General features: G+C 44.2%; 1 protein-coding gene across 1 annotated transcript in view; it reads right to left on the reverse strand.

The window, feature by feature from the left end:
• Positions 1-19,634, reverse strand: part of LOC126282199 (transcription factor collier) — a gene marked incomplete at its 5' end in the record, with an annotated part of 539,167 nt that overhangs the window by 18,953 nt on the left and 500,580 nt on the right. Inside the window, 2 exons of the mRNA XM_049981776.1 lie at positions 12,949-13,153; positions 17,414-17,502. Coding sequence (XP_049837733.1) covers positions 12,949-13,153; positions 17,414-17,502 — 294 coding nt within the window. The remainder of the gene's footprint in view (positions 1-12,948; positions 13,154-17,413; positions 17,503-19,634) is intronic.

Below are 19,634 nucleotides of genomic sequence, written 5' to 3' on the forward strand. Positions count from 1 at the left end.
TTGCTGCTCTTCGTCCATTACGGCCGCGCCTTCTCAAACTACTTGTTTCTCAAAGTCATTGTTTATCATCAAGTGTGAGCAACAAGTCATCGTAATCGTCGGATGCGTATACCATTTTTATACCACGCCATTATTCGTGGCCGGCCGAAGCACACTTGTCTGTGCTTTCCCCACTGCCTTGTATACGGCAGTGTGAGCACACATTCCATCTTCTAACCGAACATGGCTGCAGACAGCGCATGGAGGAGGCTTGTCACTCCGCGACACCAGCAACTCCACGTACAGCGTGCTGTATACATCCCTACAACTTCCAACGTTTCTTAGCTACTTAACTGAAATTAACAGAAATTTGATTTAAACTGGTTTGTACACTGATAATTTAAAAACATTAGCTACGTCACAGAAATGTTCTATTGAAAAAATTATAATTCTTTGTTGTAACTCTCTGTAAGTTAACTAAATAAACTCTTTACTCCACAGAAAGAGTAATGCTTCTTACCTTCTTTCAGTTAGTAAAGGGAGACGAAAGTTTAACTCAGATGGGCACAAGAATTCGGTAATAGGAAAAGGAAGAGAAGGCAAAAAAACTATGAGGATATGAGGTAAGGTATGAAAGAGGAACTTCGTGGTAGAATTTTGCACAGAGCATAATTTAATCATTGCTAACACTTGATTTAAGAATTTTGAAAGAAGGTTTTATACCTATCTAAGTCACAGAGAAAAATGTCTTGCTGGAACAGCCTTTATATGTACACAACTGGCCATTAAAATTGCTACACCAAGAAGAAATGCAGATGATGAACGGGAATTCATTTGACAAATATATTATACTAGAACTGACATGTGATTACATTTTCATGCAATTTGGGTGCATAGATCCTGAGAAATCAGTACTCAGAACAACCACCTCTGGCCGTAATAACGGCCTTGATATGCCTGGGCATTGAGTCAAACAGAGCTTGGATGGCGCGTACAGGTACAGCTGCCCATGCAGCTTCAACACGATACCACAGTTCATCAAGACTAGTGATGAGCCAGTTGCTCGGTCACCACTGACCAGAGTTTTCAGTTGGTGAGACATCTGAAAAATGTGCTGTCCAGGGCAGCAGTCGAACATTTTCTATATCCAGAAAGACCCGTATAGGATCTGCAACATGCGGTCTTGCATTATCCTGCTGAAACGTAGGCTTTCGCAGGGATTGAATGGGCGGTAGAGCCACGGGTCGTAACACAAGTGAAATGTAACGTCCACTGTTCAAAGTGCCGTCAATGCGAACAAGAGGTGACCGAGACGTGTAACCAATGGCACACCATACCATCACGCCGGGTGATACACCAGCATGGCGATGACGAAATACACGCTTCCAATGTGCGTTCACCGCGATGTCGCCAAACACGGATGCGACCATCATGATGCTTTAAACAGAACATGGATTCATCTGAAAAAATGACGTTATGCCATTCGTGCACCCAGGTTCGTCGTTGAGTACTCCATCGCAGGCGCTCCTGTGTGTGATGCAGTGTCAATGATAACCGCAGCCATGGTCTCCGAGCTAATAGTCCATGCTGTTGCAAACGTCGCCGAACTGTTCGTGCAGATGGTTGTTGTTTTGCAAACGTCCCCATCTGGTGACTCAGGGATCGAGACGTGGCTGCACGATCCGTTACAGCCATGCGGATGAGATGCTGTCATCTCGACTGCTAGTGATACGAGGCCGTTGGGATCCAGCACGGCGTTCCGTATTACCCTCCTGAACCCACCGATTCCGTATTCTGCTAACAGTCATTGGATCTCGACCAACACGAGCAGCAATGTCGCGATACGATAAACCGCAATCGCGATAGGCTACAATCCGACCTTTATCAAAGTCGGAAACGTGCAGGTACGCATTTCTCCTCCTTACACGAGGCATCACAACAACGTTTCACCAGACAACGCCGGTCAACTGCTGTTTGTGTATGAGAAATCGGTTGGAAACTTTCCTCATGTCAGCACGTAGGTGTCGCCACCGCCGCCAACCTTGTGTGAATGCTCTTAAAAGCTAATCATTTGCATTTCACGACGTCTTCTTCCTGTCGGTTAAATTTCGCGTCTGTAGCACGTCATCTTCGTGGTTTAGCAATTTTATTGGCCAGTAGTGTATTTTAAAACTAGAGAAAAGTATCATCAGCGTAGGACAGAGTGCAGTATATGAAGTGATAAACTGAGAGAAGAGCACAAGTGCAGTGAATCTTGAGAACACTCAACACCGAAGAACTATCTTTTTCACATTGACTATTAATATTCATAGTATACCAGGTGGTTCTAATTACAGTGAAGTTACTCATTGATGTCCAGTGTGGGCTGTAAATATCGTACGGCAGCGAAATTTGGTACGTATGCTAATGTATTAATGCGGAACAGATTTACGCTGGAAAAAACTTAGTTACAGTTTTGGCCAACAGGTGAAAATGTGCACTATACAGCATATCGTCGACATCTCCAGAGCTCATGTTGAACTAATTTTGAAAGCGGCGGATAGTAATAATATTGATATTAAACTTTTCTCAGTTTGATCTTTTCTGCCTACGTCCCGTTCCTAATTCATTACACATGGAAACATTTCTATACTTATTTCTTACATTCACAGTGCCAGATTTGCACCCGGTGGCCAAAATTGGAACCACTCCCTGAGGACTAGCGGTGACGTGACTGGAGACTCCGCGGAAGGTTTTACACTGATTATATAACAGTAAGACAGAGATTTTGGGAACAGATTTTAAACAGTAAGATATTTTCAGGAACAGATGTGAACTCTGACCTTAATTAAACCTGAAGATATTGAAAAGAGGTAGTAAATTAGGGAGATGAGACCTGGGTAACTTAAAAGGACCTGAAGCTATTGAGAGTTTCAGAGAAAGCATTAGGCAATGATTTACTGAAACAGGGGAAAGGAATACAATAGAATACGAACGGATTTAAGAGATGAAATACCGAAGCCAGCAACGGACCAAACATGTAAAAAAAGACAATGACTAGTAGAAATCTTTGGATATCATAGGAGATATTGAATTTAAAAAATGAAAGAAGAAAATAGTGATAAATAAAAACGAGATTAACAGAAAGTGAAAGATGGGTAAGCAGAAATGGTGAAAGAACAAACGCAAAGAAATTCAAGTATATATCACTAGGGGAAAGATAGATACCCCCTATAGGGAAATCAAAGAGGCCTTTGGAGAAAAGGGAAATAGCTGTACGATTGTGAAGAGCTCAGATGGCGAGACAGTACTAATCAAAGAAGGCAAAGTTCAAAAATAGAAGAGTATATAGAAGGGCGCTCAAAGGAAATGAATTTGAAGGCAATATTATAGAAAGAGAAGAGGGCACAGATCAAGATGAGATGGCAGTTATGAGATTGCGAGAAAAGTTTGACAGAGCACTGAAAGATCTAAGTCGAAACAAGGCCCCTGGACTGTCATTTATAAAATTCCAACGTTTCGGCGTCTGTTGCAAGACGCCTTCCTCAGGGTGTGTTGCTAACTGCTGAATGCGCGTAAGTGTGGGTACATATATACTAAGGAAGAGTGTTGTGATTGGATGTGAGGATGAGGAGGAAGGGTACTAGGAGTTCATTTTATTGGCGTTTGCATTGCGTCTTGTTATTGGCGGAAATAGGCGTTTTCCATTGGAGTTTCCTTTACTGCCTGCCATTGGTGGAAATCGGCGAATAGGAGACTTAGCGGCGACTGCAGCGTAGCGTTGTTTACTAACTGCCTAGTATCGACTAGGCCGCGTCAGCGCTCTGTGTACCATCCTCCGCTGTGGCCTACCGCACGCCTGTTGCTTTGCGCGAGCTGTCCTTCCGCAAAGCTGTCACAGCAGGTAGCCAAGACGCTGGAAGTCTGTACCCGTCTTCTCTGTTCATATTATCGGGTCGCTTGGCTATTTCTATAGCCTCTCTAATCTTCCTCCTCAAACTAAACGGCTGTTTCGCCAGTACTCGGGCCTCTCGAAATTCGATGTTCATCCTGCACTGCTCATGATGTTCTGACACCGCTGATTTGCTATATTGTTTGAGGCGGATATATCTCTCATGTTCAGTTAGCCTCGTGCTTATTGGACGCCCAGTCTCACCTACATGCACCAGTCCACATTCACACTCGATTTCATAAACTCCGGCGGCATGAAACTTGTCAATTGTATCTTTTGTCGAGCCCAGAATGTCTTTTATTTTGTTGTTGCTACGAAAAATCGGCTTAATACCTGCCCGACGGAGAATTTTGCCCAGACGTTCAGTAACCCCTTGTACATACGGTAGCACGGCGGTGTTCTGTGCTTCGTTCTGTATTTCCTTGTTGCCCTCCTCCTTCGGCGCCATGGTTTTGCGTATCAGCCTCATGTCGTAGCCATTAGCTCCAAAAATGGTCCTGAGGTTCTGCAGTTCAGCTTGCAGGTTGTATTCATCGCTGATCCTGTAGGCTCTCTTAGTTAAAGTTCGCAGGGCCGAATTCTTTTGCATAGGATGGTGGTGGGAGGATGCATGCAGGTACCTGTCCCTGTTGGTGGGCTTCCTGTAAACTCTGTGTCCAAGCTTCCAGTCTGGCTTACGATAAACTTCTACGTCGAGAAAAGGCAATACTTCCTCTTACAGGAAGTATGTGTCGCTAGTTTCCCTGACTTCTACGGATATACCGCCCACATCTCCCACGCCTCTTCTACCGATTGTGGTGTAGCTGTTGTGCTACGAGACGGTCTGACGGCTACGGACGTACTGTACTTACCGAGTGCAAGAGCCATGGCGGTAACTGTCAACGGTGTACGACTCATTAATGTATATGCCCCTTCAGGATCAGGGAGACGGAGAGATCGGGCCCGCTTTTTTTCGGAAGATATTACCCGTCTATTTATGGGACGCCTAGACGATATGGTGATCGGAGGAGATTTTAACTGTACATTATCTCCGTCTGATCAGCAGCCACATCACGTCCCGTGTGCGGAGTTGGAAATGCTAGTGCGTGACCTCCACCTGATTGACACGTGGCGCCACATCCATGGCCGAGCTCCTGGATACACCCATTATACAAGTCATTCATCAAATCGGTTAGACAGGATTTACGTCACAAGCACCCTTTCGATGGCGACGAGAGGAGCAGAGCTCTGGCCCACTGCATTCACTGACCACACAGCCTATATTTGCACCATTGCCCTCCAACCTGCACGTGTGTGGCGCAGTAGGCCCCCCTGGAAACTGAACGTCGCCCATCTGGACGAGCCGGCATGTAAAGGTGCTATCGAAGAGTCGTGGAACGCGTCCTTACAGCGTCGTGGTCGTTACCGATCGACCCTCAGTTGGTGGATTGAATGTGCGAAGCCTTCTCTTAGGCGCACCTTCATGGCTTACGGCCGGGAAGCGGCGGCATGGAGGAGGAGCACGGAAAACTTTTATTACACCGTCCTACGGGAATGTCTTGCTATGGAGCCCTCACTTGACCGGCAGATCATCGTCAATCGCGCGAAAGCGCAGCTCGTCTCCTTAGCACGCCAACATTTACAAGGCGCTGTTATACGGTCGCGTGCTCCAGACATAATACAATCAGAAAGGCCATCTATGCACCAGGTGCTCCTAGAACGCAGGAGGCGCCGTAGGGCACGCAACCGACATGATAACGGACGACGGACGACACGTGGCAGAACAAGCAGATATAGCAGAAGCCTTCTATGGGCATTACGCTCAACTTTATTCAGCAGTGCTCCCTGATATGGCGACGGTAGACACCGTTACAGCACATGTCCACGGTACAGTTCCACCAGACATGGTACCGACTTTACTGGGAGAAGTGACAGAAGAGGAAGTGCTCGACGCCATTGGTAAAGGTACTCCCCATAAATCACCAGGAATCGATGGATTACCATTAGAGTTCTATCGAGCATTTAAACAACTGTTGGTACCGTGTTGGGTTGAAATTTGTCAGGAATTGATGTCCCCGGGTATAACGTTGCCTGCACCATTCTGCGAAGGACTGATTGTTCCCATCCATAAGCCGAAGGGACGGAATCATGTCCGTGATTATCGCCCCTTAACGTTATTGAACAGCGACTTCAAGATCTTTTCGAGGCTGCTATCAGAACGTCTTCGGGGCACACTATTTCACGTCCTGTCCAGCGATCAGATGTCCTTGGGAGGACCCAAAAAACATCAGAACTGCGTTATGTCGTTACAGAGATCTCATCTCCCTTGCACGGGTGAGACGTTTGCCGGCAGCCCTGGCGTCTATCGACTTTAGCCAGGCTTTTGACCGTGTGGGTCACACTTTCCTCACGGCCGTTCTACGGCGCATGGAATATCCCGACCCCTTTATCACAGTGTTGACACGCCTTCTGCATGGGGCTACTTCTAGAGTTCTTGGTAATGGAAGACTGACGGCACCTATGCCTATCCGCCGATCAGTACGGCAGGGTTGTCCATTATCAACGTTGTTATTTGCATTGACCTTAGAACCTTTGTTGTGTGGTCTCCGAGACAGACTCACTGGGATACAGTTCGGCGGCTCCATCTATCGATGCACCGCATATGCGGATGATTTGATGATCGTCATACGAGGAGCTGACGATATGGCCGCGGCGTTGGACTGGATTGCAACCTACGGTACAGCTTCTGGTAGCCAAATCAACGTTGACAAGTCTGTCGCCTTGAGCATCGGGATTGGGCTACCGCAGGAACACATTGCTCCCTTACGCTTCAGTGATACTGCCCGCTTCTTGGGCTTAGAGTTCATGAACGACATGCGACGCGCGACGACGCTCAATTATCGACGCCTTCTTCACCAAATTAGGGCCGGAATTGCAAATCAGCGCTTGCGATCCCTGAACATCGTTCAGCGGGCGTATTATGCCAATGTATACCTTGCATCCCGCATACCGCATGTCGCCCAAACGCTACCCATTCCGAAACCCTTGGGTCGTAGCATTATGGCAGCGCTGGGATACTTCGTCACCGCTGGTATGTTACTGAAGATCAGATACGTATCTCTTACCCTCCCCAAGGGAAAAGGTGGTCTCGGCCTAGTCAACATCCATGATAGGACCATTGCCCTCTATGTTAGTTCACATTTATGTCTGCTGCGCCGTTGTCCTACGAGCCTCATGAGTCTGCTTCTGACGGCGCTACGACCTGCTTCACTAAGAGCGCCGGTGCCACTACAGGACATCCCAGCACCCCTCTTTTATATAGGACGTTTCTATTTAGAACAAAGTTATTGCAGTGTAGCGCTCACGACACCACAAATGGCCACGACTCGACGCCTATATCACGACATGCTGCAACGCCGCCCCCTAAATGTGGTCGAACTAAAATATCCTGACGTACGGTGGTGCGTGGTGTGGAAGACTGTACACGATGCCATGCTTGATTCCAACGTTGTTTCCCAATGGTAGGTAGTAGCTAATGGGAAGCTGGTGACGAAAGAACGTCTCTACAATATCCACATGGCAGAATCTCCCAATTGTGTGGGTTGTAACACAGTAGATTCTGACGAGCGCCGCATCAGCTGTGGAGAGGCGGAACCGGTTTGGCACCTAGTGCGGCAGATGCTGGCTTATCTCTTGCGAGTTGGGCCGGAGCATATATCTGCACGCACGTTATTATTTCCGGATGAGACATTTTACCCCAAGACTCGAAGCAACTCCGTCACCTGGATACGTGGACATGCTGTCCATTACCTCTGTCGTGACGGACATATGAATTTCCTTGACTTCTGGCTCTATTTGCAAGAAAGACATCATGCTATTTCCGGGCATACCAGATATCGACAATGCTTTCCAAACTAACTATGGAGTGCCTTTCACAGCCCGCCGCGCAGCTGGAATGTTCCAGGCAGCGGCAGATGAGGTCAGAACGAACTGCAAACGAGCATTATTGAACAATCTTTATCAGTGGGCGCAGTCGCTGGGAAGCCTAACTACGACGCGGTAGCTTTCTTTTCATGTTATTTACGTTTAATATCTTCGATGGTGTCTTCAGTCTGGTTTAGGTTTTCCAGGCTTGATTAATTATGACTGTTCGCACATTGATACCTATATAAATAAAATAAAAAGATTTTTAAAAAAGCGGGCTGGAGACCTGCGTTTCCAATCCAAATAAATACACAAGAACAAACTAAGAACAAAATGAACAACAAATAAAATATAATAAAGTATTATACCCTTTTCCTTTCTCCTTTTATTATTATTTTTATAAGAAGTTCAGAGGCATATTTAATTTTTGTTTCGTTGGCGAAACCTGAAGTGGTGGCGAACGGCCGTCCTAGTTAGCTTTAGGATGAAAGTGGCGGTGGCACTAGCTTTGTTTTTGTTTTTAGGCTAGATAGGTATTTGGCTGTAGTATGGGTGATAGGGGCCAACGCCTGAAGTGGAAAAGGTAATTTTCTTTCTTTATTTATAACAAAAAAAGTTGGGAAAAAAGAAAAAAAGAAAAAAGAACAAAAAAGGAAAAAAACAAACAAAGCGGTCTAAGGCAAAAAAAAAAAAAAAAAAAAAGCTGGGTGGTAACGTGCTCGTCTCCCATGCCAGCGGGTTCGATTCCCGGCCAGATTGGATATTTTATCCGCTTGGGGACTGGGTGTTGTGTAGTCCTCATACTCATTTCATCCTCATTACCGGAGCGCAAGTCGCCCAATGTGGCGTCGACTGAAATAAGACTTGCACTTGGCGGCCGTACTTCACCGCAGGGGGCCTCCCGGCCAACCATACCACACGCTCATTTCCATTTATACGAAATGAAATCAATAACACGAGTCATAAACATCGCCGTCATGGGATAGCCCACAAGGTGCAGTGGAAATAAATTTACAAGCTCGTTATTCTAGCAGTCTGAAGTATAGCGTAATAGATTTTAGGTTCTTGGCCGCGGATGAGCGGATGGCAGGAAATACGCACTTCTTGTTTCCTTAGATAGTACCTTAGTTGAGTAACTAGAGGACTTTCCGTTGACCGCACGGGTTGCAATAGACGTCCAGAATAATGGTGGTCCCCCACTTTCCATGAAACTCTCACATGTGATCGGAGTAATCGGGTAACAGAAAATTTATCTGGGCACGTAAATTTCGTTCCAGCACAGTTATAATTTAATTTATGTTGTTGAAAGACGTCAGAAATGTATAGGAGAGAGACTGGTATGTTATATGAACAGTTGGGTGGGACCATGGAGACTGCTGCTTCCATAAAGGACCGCAGACATGGCGAGAGAAGCAACAGCTTCTCGTGAATAAGACAGTCCACTGACGTTGGTGGTAGATATTTTGAAAATTGCTTCTGAAGTGTGCCATCATGGAATGCTGAACACGCATTGCCACTGAAATACTTTAAGTAGTTGTTGCACCACACTTTGCAAATATTTGCCGCAATTAAAGGCACAGCCTCCTTGGTGAAGTCTTGTAGAAACGATACATCGCCACTGAGTATGTGGGTCAATACTTTCTGCCAGCCGAGTCGAAGACCGGTTTTTTTTTTTTTTTTTTTTTTTGCCATGAGATGAAACATGATTCCACATTTTACTTAAAGGAGAACTCTAGTCTCCACTTATAACATTATCTGTCTGTCTAATTTCAATTTATTCCTTCAACATATATTCCTGATACCTGCCCCACCATCTGTGTCTCATCATCATGTTTCTCGAGGTAAAATCGCGTTCTCCCAACGAATATTAGTCATCAGGAATGAATGAAGAATTGTTTGAAAGGGTTTTTGACCAGCTTCTGACATTGCATACTGATTTTGCGATAAAGCTTACTATTCGTGGAAAATTTTAAGGTAAAATGTTGTAGCGAACTCGATGTTCTCGATCGTTTTATACACTGTAGACCGCTTACGACGAATGTATCTCCTTCGTGGCATGTTGGCGGCTGATTAACAATATGTATATATCTTTTCGATACGTCCATGAATGACTACATTATGTCACTTTGAAGATTTCAGAGTCTAAGTCCCATACCGAACTCAATGTATAAGAACTTTAACTTTCTTCACTTAATCAAAAGTGCTGAGTCATCAAGATGGCGATCTGTAGCGTAGCCGGCGGTTGTGGTTTCGGGCGAAGTTTTTTTTTGGAATGCGGCAGTTGCGAAGCAACTCAAATCGCTTGATACGGGCAAGTCTTCAGGTCCAGATTGTATACCGATTAGGTTCCTTTCAGATTACGCTGATACTATAGCTCCCTACTTAGCACTCATATACAACCGCTCGCTCACCGATAGATCTGTACCTACAGATTGGAAAATTGCGCAGGTCGCACCAGTGTTCAAGAAGGGAAGTAGGAGTAATCCATTTAACTACAGACCTATATCATTGACGTCGGTTTGCAGTAGGGTTTTGGAGCATATACTGTATTCAAACATTATGAATCACCTCGAAGGGAACGATCTATTGACACGTAATCAGCATGGCTTCAGAAAACATCGCTCTTGTGCAACGCAGCTAGCTCTTTATTCGCACGAAGTAATGGCCGCTATCGACAGGGGATCTCAAGTTGATTCCGTATTTCTAGATTTCCGGAAAGCTTTTGACACCGTTCCTCACAAGCGACTTCTAATCAAGCTGCGGAGCTATGGGGTATCGTCTCAGTTGTGCGACTGGATTCGTGATTTCCTGTCAGGAAGGTCGCAGTTCGTAGTAATAGACGGCAAATCATCGAGTAAAACTGAAGTGATATCAGGTGTTCCCCAGGGAAGCGTCCTGGGACCTCTACTGTTCCTGATCTATATAAATGACCTGGGTGACAATCTGAGCAGTTCTCTTAGGTTGTTCGCAGATGATGCTGTAATTTACCGTCTAGTAAGGTCATCCGAAGACCAGTATCAGCTGCAAAGCGATTTAGAAAAGATTGCTGTATGGTGTGTCAGGTGGCAGTTGACGCTAAATAACGAAAAGTGTGAGATGATCCACATGAGTTCCAAAAGAAATCCGTTGGAATTCGATTACTCGATAAATAGTACAATTCTCAAGGCTGTCAATTCAACTAAGTACCTGGGTGTTAAAATTACAAACAACTTCAAGGACCACATAGATAATATTGTCGGGAAGGCGAGCCAAAGGTTGCGTTTCATTGGCAGGACACTTAGAAGATGCAACAAGTCCACTAAAGAGACAGCTTACACTACACTCGTTCGTCCTCTGTTAGAATATTGCTGCGCGGTGTGGGATCCTTACCAGGTGGGATTGACGGAGGACATCGAGAGGGTGCAAAGAAGGGCAGCTCGTTTTGTATTATCGCGTTATAGGGGAGAGAGTGTGGCAGATATGATACACGAGTTGGGATGGAAGTCATTACAGCATAGACGTTTTTCGTCGCGGCGAGACCTTTTTACGAAATTTCAGTCACCAACTTTCTCTTCCGAATGCGAAAATATTTTGTTGAGCCCAACCTACATAGGTAGGAATGATCATCAAAATAAAATAAGAGAAATCAGAGCTCGAACAGAAAGGTTTAGGTGTTCGTTTTTCCCGCTCGCTGTTCGGGAGTGGAATAGTAGAGAGATAGTATGATTGTGGTTCGATGAACCCTCTGCCAAGCACTTAAATGTGAATTGCAGAGTAGTCATGTAGATGTAGATGTAGATGTAGATGTAAAAGAAACTTTTAACTACTGTAGACAAAAGGCATCAAGGATGCCCAACTTCATACCTATATTTTACTAAGTTGACTTATTAATTTCGAACAAGGAACTCCCTTTCCGTGTTATTACAAATACCATTTTATTTGTTTAAATTACTTATTAACTGGATAATTTGCATACAGCATTGTCATATATAGATAATAAGTTCGACCGCTACACTAGTCCATTACTCGTTGGCTGTCCTACAAGTTGACTTTTCTAAACGAATATACTTTCCGAGAGGACAAAAATATTTGTCATTGTCACCTTGAATTGTAATTTACCAATTGCTACTACGGCCTCACGTGCGTACTGTAACTGAAAATGTTCGTCGAGTTAAAGTTATGCGCTACGCGGCTCAACTGACACTCCCTTATCTCTACCCCTCGTACAAGCCGTGGCAAACATTTCCAAGGCAAAATACGTTTCTGGACATATGGAAATTTATATAAAAGGATTTATCATAAATTCATGATTATTATTTCCCGTTGTTTGGTTCATTTTTACAGATTTTTCTCTCCATTCCTACAACTACCCTTGGCCCGAAGACTTCACTAATTCCAATTACTGTCATTATTTAAAACTATAGAAGTGCGGAAGTTTCGCACGGGTGCTCTTGTTATAAATTAGTCTGTGTGCCTCGGTTAGACAGTGCTTCGCCGGCACAGATTTCTCTGGATGCAGAAATCCCTTATGACGATAGCATTCAGCGCATTTGTCATCAATGGTACGAATTGTCTGGGCAGCATAGCCACGTTTTCCCTCGATGGCTAAGGTTTTCTGAACACCAGACTTCCTCAGCCATTGATGGACCACTGAAATATCGTGCAAAGCGACTGTACTATCAGACTTCAGACCCGGCGAGAATATCGGTTAATACACAGGAGAAGTTTACGTAGTCACATTCCATCCTCTTTATACATTTTTAGAAGCATCAACCTCTGGAGCATTAGATTAGACCACACAGTTATTTGAATTTATTTGCCCCAGAGGGAAGGAAGATCGAGGTTCAATATCTCATTAATGGCGATATCATTAGAAGAAAGGGCAATGTGTGGCGAAGGAAATCGGGTGTGCATTTTTCAGAAGAACTATCTCGGTTTCCGCCTTAAGCTGCTTAAGGATTCCTAAATCTGGATGGCTGGAGATTTGAAAGGGCGTCGTTGCTACTGCGGGTCAAGTGACTTAACGCCGCAGTACCTCACTCGACCCTATTTCCTCCAGGTGAACACGTCCGCCTGTGTTTGTAAGACATGCCGGTACAATTCCTTAATGTTAGCAACAGCTACGAGAAGTATGTAGTGTGGTGAGGTGAACGTACGTGCGTACGCACCTTCCGTCCACTGGGCGGCGGAGGGCGCGTCCTGGACGCTGACGGCGAGCTGGCCGGTGTAGGTGTTGAAGCCGGAGGGCATGCCGTTGGCGGCGGCGGGCGGCGACCGCGGCGCCGACAGCCCCAGCTGGTTGTTGCGCGGCATGCTGTACAGCGCCTCCGCCAGGTCGGCCGCGCGCTTCAGGATTATCTCCTGCGGGCACACCGCACACCCTTACCATCCTCTCTCCACTCCGCGTACTCAGTGCCCAGTGTGCACGAGGCACTACAAGTCTAAGCGCACGGCGTCTATGACTATATGTGTGTCTTACACGAAGCAAAAATAGTGGTAACGGTATGTAATCAACTTCATCACAACTACAGATATTCATTGTGATTGAAAACAGACATGACACTGCTTTTCGGCTGTTATGCCATCATCTGGTACAAAGATAAATATATGGTGAATTTTGTTGCATAAAAGATTTTAAACTAGCGCATCTACACAGTTTCCTCATTTCCAGATACGAAAATGTTAACCTTACATTTAGAAATATTTTTATTTCAGTATAAATGCATGCAAAGTTAATTAAATATGATATGTAACACATTAACCAATCAACTATATACAAATTACAACAACTGTTCATAGTAAAAAATAAATTTAATGCTAAACTTTGGTGACATGTTCCAGGGGTGTGACTCAACAAAATAAACTTGTCTTTAATAGGTTGTAAATTAATAACAGATACAGTGTACTAGCGAGATAAAGCAGGTAAGTGAAGAGCTAGGATTACAAAGGTATTTTTTTGTAACACGACAAAAGAATTGTTGTTGTTGTGGTCTTCAGTCCTGAGACTGGTTTGATGCAGCTCTCCATGCTACTCTATCCTGTGCAAGCTTCTTCATCTCCCAGTACCTACTGCAACCTACATTAAATGAAGCAGGCAAAAAGGAATACAAACGTCTCAAAAATGAGATCGACAGGAAGTGCAAAATGGCTAAGCAGGGATGCCTAGAGGACAAATGTAAGGATGTAGAGGCTTACCTCAGTATCTCACAAAAGAATTATAGTAGCTGAAATAAAGAAAAAATGGGACATGTGACTAAGAGGGGTAATTTACAGCATGATATTGATCGGATTATGAGTGGCAGTATCTGCAGTTAGAAGTGGCGAGTGAGGGAAATGTGATTGGTTACTCAGTAGCCAGGTTGGGTAGATGTTATTAATTTCCATTATTTCAACGAAGTTCATTCTCCTTCCTTTATGTATGTGATGTAATATTTCACGCTGCAACTTGTACTTCTCTACGTTTACAACTTCTATGGTGTTCTTTCACGTGTGTGCATATTTCCCTTCCAGGCTGGCCTACATAGAATGTGCCACAATTACAAGTAATTATATCACTCTTTTTCGAGCTCGAGTGTTGTCTTCATCATTGGGCAAAAAGTGTCCAACGGTGTTGTGCACATAAAATGATGTTTTTAAGTTTCCGGATTGAAGCTTTCTGGCTACATCCAATGACACTTTTCCTAAATATGGAACTGTGAAACATTTATTGCGTTCTTGAGGTGGTGAGTCCAGAACAGGGTAAAGAAGAAATTACGCCTGTTGTTTCTGCTTTTCCTGCATAATGGCGGCCAGCAACGTAGGAGAGTGCCCATCGTTTGATGGTACTTGTTTCATTCCATTTAATTTCATTAGCAAGTTGTATTCACTCATGGGGATGGATATTAGGTGATATGTCACTGAATGAAAGGCAGCATGTTTACAGGTCACTGCGTGTCGAGAATTGGCATGCGGTACAATATCTGTGGTGGTAGGCTTCATACAAATCTTGAAAGGATGAATATAATCACTGATGTCTGTGCTTAGATCTGTATAATTTATGCAGTTGCCCCCAAACTCCATCGTGAATTTTATGTTGTTATGTTTGGAATTTAACTGCTCGAGGAATTTTTGAAGTTTTCTGGTAGTACTTGTCCATAACTACAACACATCATCAACACACCTAAAGCAGTATCCAATCTTGGAAGAGTGAATTATTTGCCAAAAACTTTTTTTAAAAATTTTCCACGAAGATTTCAGCAAGAAGTGGACTGAGAAGGGATTAACAGAAAGGCCATCCAGCTGTATGTATATCCTGCCATTGAAATGGAAATAATTTTATGTCAGACAAGTCTGTGTAGCTAACCTTATGTAATCTGTGACAACTGGGTAAATTCCTGATTTATCTGGTAAGTGTGTGAGAATTTTTAGGCACTCCTGAACAGGTGTATTAGTGAATAAGTTGTTGACTTCAAAACAAACTAGTCTGATACTAGCAGGGATTTGAATGTCTTTTAACTTCGTTACCAAGCCAACTAAATTAAAAATATAGTGAATAGGATTAATCTTGGTTTTGATCTTGATCAGGTCATTTAACTCTCTGGCTAATCTGTAACATGGAGCTGAGAATAAAGACACCATACGACGGACTGGGATGCTATCTTTGTGGAGTTTAGGGAAACCATGTCTGGCAGATATGTGACTCATACCGATGAGCTATTAAGTTTACTACACGTGCCTTAGAGAAAGGCTTCCAGCTCTGTCTCCTGTCTATATACCTGGTGACTGTATAGCAAATCATTTACAGAGATTTTTGCAGCAGACTATGTGTGGTCATGATCCTCATCATCACAATCGTCATCCAGCGCCACAGACCCGGAAGAGAAAGCACAGCTTTCATTAGTGACTGTGTCGAAAAGTAAAAATTGAGCTAGAAGCATGGGAAATTCCATTTCGGAAGTCGAGATCCACAGTGTCGAGAGTGTACCGAGAATACCAAATTTAAGGCATTACCTCTCACAGCGGACAAGGCCGTGGCAGACGGCCTTCACTTAACGACCGAGAGCTGCAGCGTTTGTTTACAGTCGTCAGTGCTAGACAAGCAACACTGCGCGAAATAACAGCAGAAATTGATGTGGACATAAGACGGAAGTTCCCATTACGACAGTGAGGCGAAATGTGGCGACCGGGCATTAATGGGCTATGGCAGCAGACGACCGATGCGAATGCCTTTGCTAACAGCTCGTCATCGCCCGCAGCGCCTCTCCTGCGCTCGTGCCGTATCAAAAGAAGACCCTTGTAAAAAGAAGAAAAAAAGCAATGCATCTCCGTGTTATGGTTCGTTTTCACGGTATTGAATATAGGACGCCCAGTAGCGCACGCTGGCAGCGTCGAAAACCCAGCCATCGACGACGCTGACGTAGAGCCCTCCTTATCAGGCACGGCTGTTTATATTGATGATCCCACTAAACATAACCAAACAAACTGCCCACCGTGCAATCGATTACAGAAGCCACTTTAAACGATGTCGATAAGCGGGACAGATAATTGTTATCGCAACGCTGACATCGTATTTCGGAGGACGGACACAAAAGCCCCTGCCGCCGCTGAAATGTGACGAGTAAATCACGCATGCGCACAAAAGGTGGTCTCCCAGTGAGTAGCGCTACCACCTGCTCGGCTACCTAGCCGCAATTACAGCAGTAGCCCAGCAAGAATGACGCCGCAAAATACACACGCGTCAGCGCGTCTTCGGTTGCGGGTTTCATTTTTAATTAAGTTCTACTGCCGGCGCTTTTCTCATTTGTGCCACGGTTGTTGAAGTCGTGGTACGAACACTCAGGAGGAATTTGTATCAGTGGAATGTGAGTCTTGCTATCAAATCCTGAGAATATTCTTCTGCAACTTTTCAGTATTCCAATGACAAGCTGAAAAGTACGAACCAAAATATAATATCCAAATCGTCTATTAAGTATACTTGTTTATAGAAACGAGTACCGTAAACTCTTGTATTCAAACAAGCAGCCTTAATTCGGGCGTAATAATTGTTAATAGATGATAACGATCGTGCAGGTGGGACAGCTCTAGCTACAGGGGGCGTCTGTAAGCGTTTGAGAGGAACACAGCTTCCAATAAAACTAAACTCTGTCCGAACAGACCTCGGAAGGCCAACGTACCGACCGACTGCCGTGTCACCCTCAGACGATATGCGTCGCTGGATGCGGATATGGCATGTTGTCAGCACACCGCTCTCCAGGCCGTTGTCAGCTTTCGTGGTCGTAGCTGTTGCTTCTCAATCGAGTAGCTCCTCAATTGCCATCAGAAGGGCTGAATGCACCTCTTTTGCCAATAGCGACCGGCAGATCCGAACTCTGTTATGCAGCCAAGTGCTAGCCAAGCCCGATATGGCTTAACTTCGGTGATACGACGGGGACTGGTGTTAGCACTGTAGCAAGGCCGTTGGCATAGCTTCCAGAAGTTTGACTCAAAATAAGAGACGGATCTAACGTAACGGAACGATGCGAAGGTGTCTGCAATACTCAGCTGCAGCTACAAACAGCCAGAGATGTGGATCGAACCGTCTCGTTTCTCAATTCACATTTCTGCGTCTACTGTCTGTGCAAAACAGGAAATATTTGGACCAACCTTTGGCAGCTTCTCCGGGTCTCCTGGGTGCCTGGGGATGAGTTTTTGAAGGCGTTGGAAGCCATAGTCGATGGTTGGCTCGTTTAGCGCTGCAACAGTAAACATCACATGTCAATACCTTAGGCATACTCTCGAAACTTGTGTAAACCTGTAACACAAACTTTTTGTTGTTGCGCCACAGAAAAGCATACGAGACGTGAGAGTTACTTCTTGGTTCATTCTGAGACGTTACAGGTATAAATTTTTAGTTGAAGAAGACTCTCTACACACTTTTCGGCTGAAGTTTACAGAGAATGGAGATTTACATAAAAAGAGTCTGTGAAAAAGATCAACAACGTTTCTAAGTTTCAAAACAAAATTTTTATAAAATAAATAAAATAAAACAACGCAGGAGTCAGCCATTAAATAAATGTAGTATTTGATTTGTGCCAAAAATATCGTTCCAGGTTCAGAATTACACTTCTTCGTTAGGCAGTTTCCATTCGCGCAATAATATGTAGTGGATGTCGTTGGCCGCTCGTTGTAAATCTGTAGCTACTCACTGAAGAACGAGCTCTAGTTAAGCAAATCTTGACAAAGATTTACATGAAAATGTTTGCCATTGCCAACGAACACCATCCGTGCATACCTTACTGGGACGCGAGATATTTAATATAGTTTCTAGTTTTCAGGATGCCTTTACGTAAGAACGACGTATAAACACTTCTCTAGAGAAAACATCTGAATGTTCGATGAATATTGGTTCACTGTAATTTGGACGATTTGTTATGTAGCAGTTGTTGCCTGTTAGCAATGTATCTTGGTGTATACAGCGCAGGGTGCTTGTCGCTTCACTGTTTGTTGTTTCTCTTTTCACAGAGATGGTAGAGTGAGTGAAGAAAAAGTGTTTCAGTTGTATGCTACATGTGTAGTTAACGAAGACTCTGTGTGCAGAGGGCTCTGGGGTTCGGAAGAGAACTAAGCTTTCTTGCTGCATGTAAATACGTCAAAATAGCGTGCTAAAATGAACTACACGCAGCAAGTCGTCTGCCTCGAAAGGTTTAAAGACAAATTATAACGTTATCCCATTATTGCTGTTAGACATAATTTGTAGCAGACAGTATCGCACATTTCACCTCATTGGTGCCGCTTAATTATATGCGAAATTAGCAGATTTACCTAGTTACTTGCTAACAGCGCAGCCAGATTGCTTTACCGGTAGTTTAACAGATTGTAATTTTCATTGCAGACCAGCAGGTCGTAATTAAGTGCAGACTAATACTCGTGGCGAACGTTAGCCTGAGGGACAAAGGAAATCCTGTTTACATGACATACAAAGTTGTTTTATTGAATCCATTTTGAAAGCAAACGCGGACAGTATTTGCTGAGTAAACGCAGAAGCCGCGGTTAGTTGCGCCCTGCGCCAACAGGTGGCAGCAACTGTCGGAGTGGAGCATTATTCTGTTGCTCGTACCTCGCGTTGCCACGAGGTGTCCATGTGTTGGTGCTTTGATTTGGTTTGTACGCTCGGAGATATCTTCCAGTACGACGATAGGAAAATTTCGTTTTTTTACTTAAGAGTTCTGGAAACATTTTCAGGCTTCACATAGTGAAAATATAAAACCGGCACTCAGACCATGAAATTTGACGATTTGCAAATAGGAAGCTTCCTGCTTCAACTGTCAATCACAAGGCAGAAATGACGCAGCTAGTACAACATATCAGATGTGTGACTCTAAAGGGTGTGGTGGGAGGAACGACAGACCAAGACGGAAGGAGCCCACCACAGGAGGGTAGGAAATCAATAACGTTAAGCACGTATTCTCACTTCCACTTACTGGGCGTCGCATTATTATTGGTTATCTTGATACGTACCCTTGCAGTGAAGATATGTCTCAGTCCCTTCTTTGCCTTTGTACTCATCACTTTATACCCTGTACATGAAAGCATATCTCACATCAAACTATCTTACGTTACTTGTACTAGAGGAGAAAGAAAGGAAGCCTTTATTTCATATCTTTCGATGTTCGCTGCAATACAACTTACTCTTCACGTGATAGCTGCACAATCGATATATCTGCAGAAGCAAAATATATTTAGTTTTTTTTCCCTTCAGAAATTCGACAGTTTGCTTTCCAGAAGAGTGTAAGTCTATCTCTTCTAGGGTCTGGGACCTCACAGGCTGCGTCTGACGAAAGGAAAAAAGAATGACACACTGGTCCATATCTTGCTTCAACAGTGC

This window comes from Schistocerca gregaria, chromosome 1 (assembly GCF_023897955.1).
Source record: "Schistocerca gregaria isolate iqSchGreg1 chromosome 1, iqSchGreg1.2, whole genome shotgun sequence".
Taxonomy (NCBI): domain Eukaryota; kingdom Metazoa; phylum Arthropoda; class Insecta; order Orthoptera; family Acrididae; genus Schistocerca; species Schistocerca gregaria.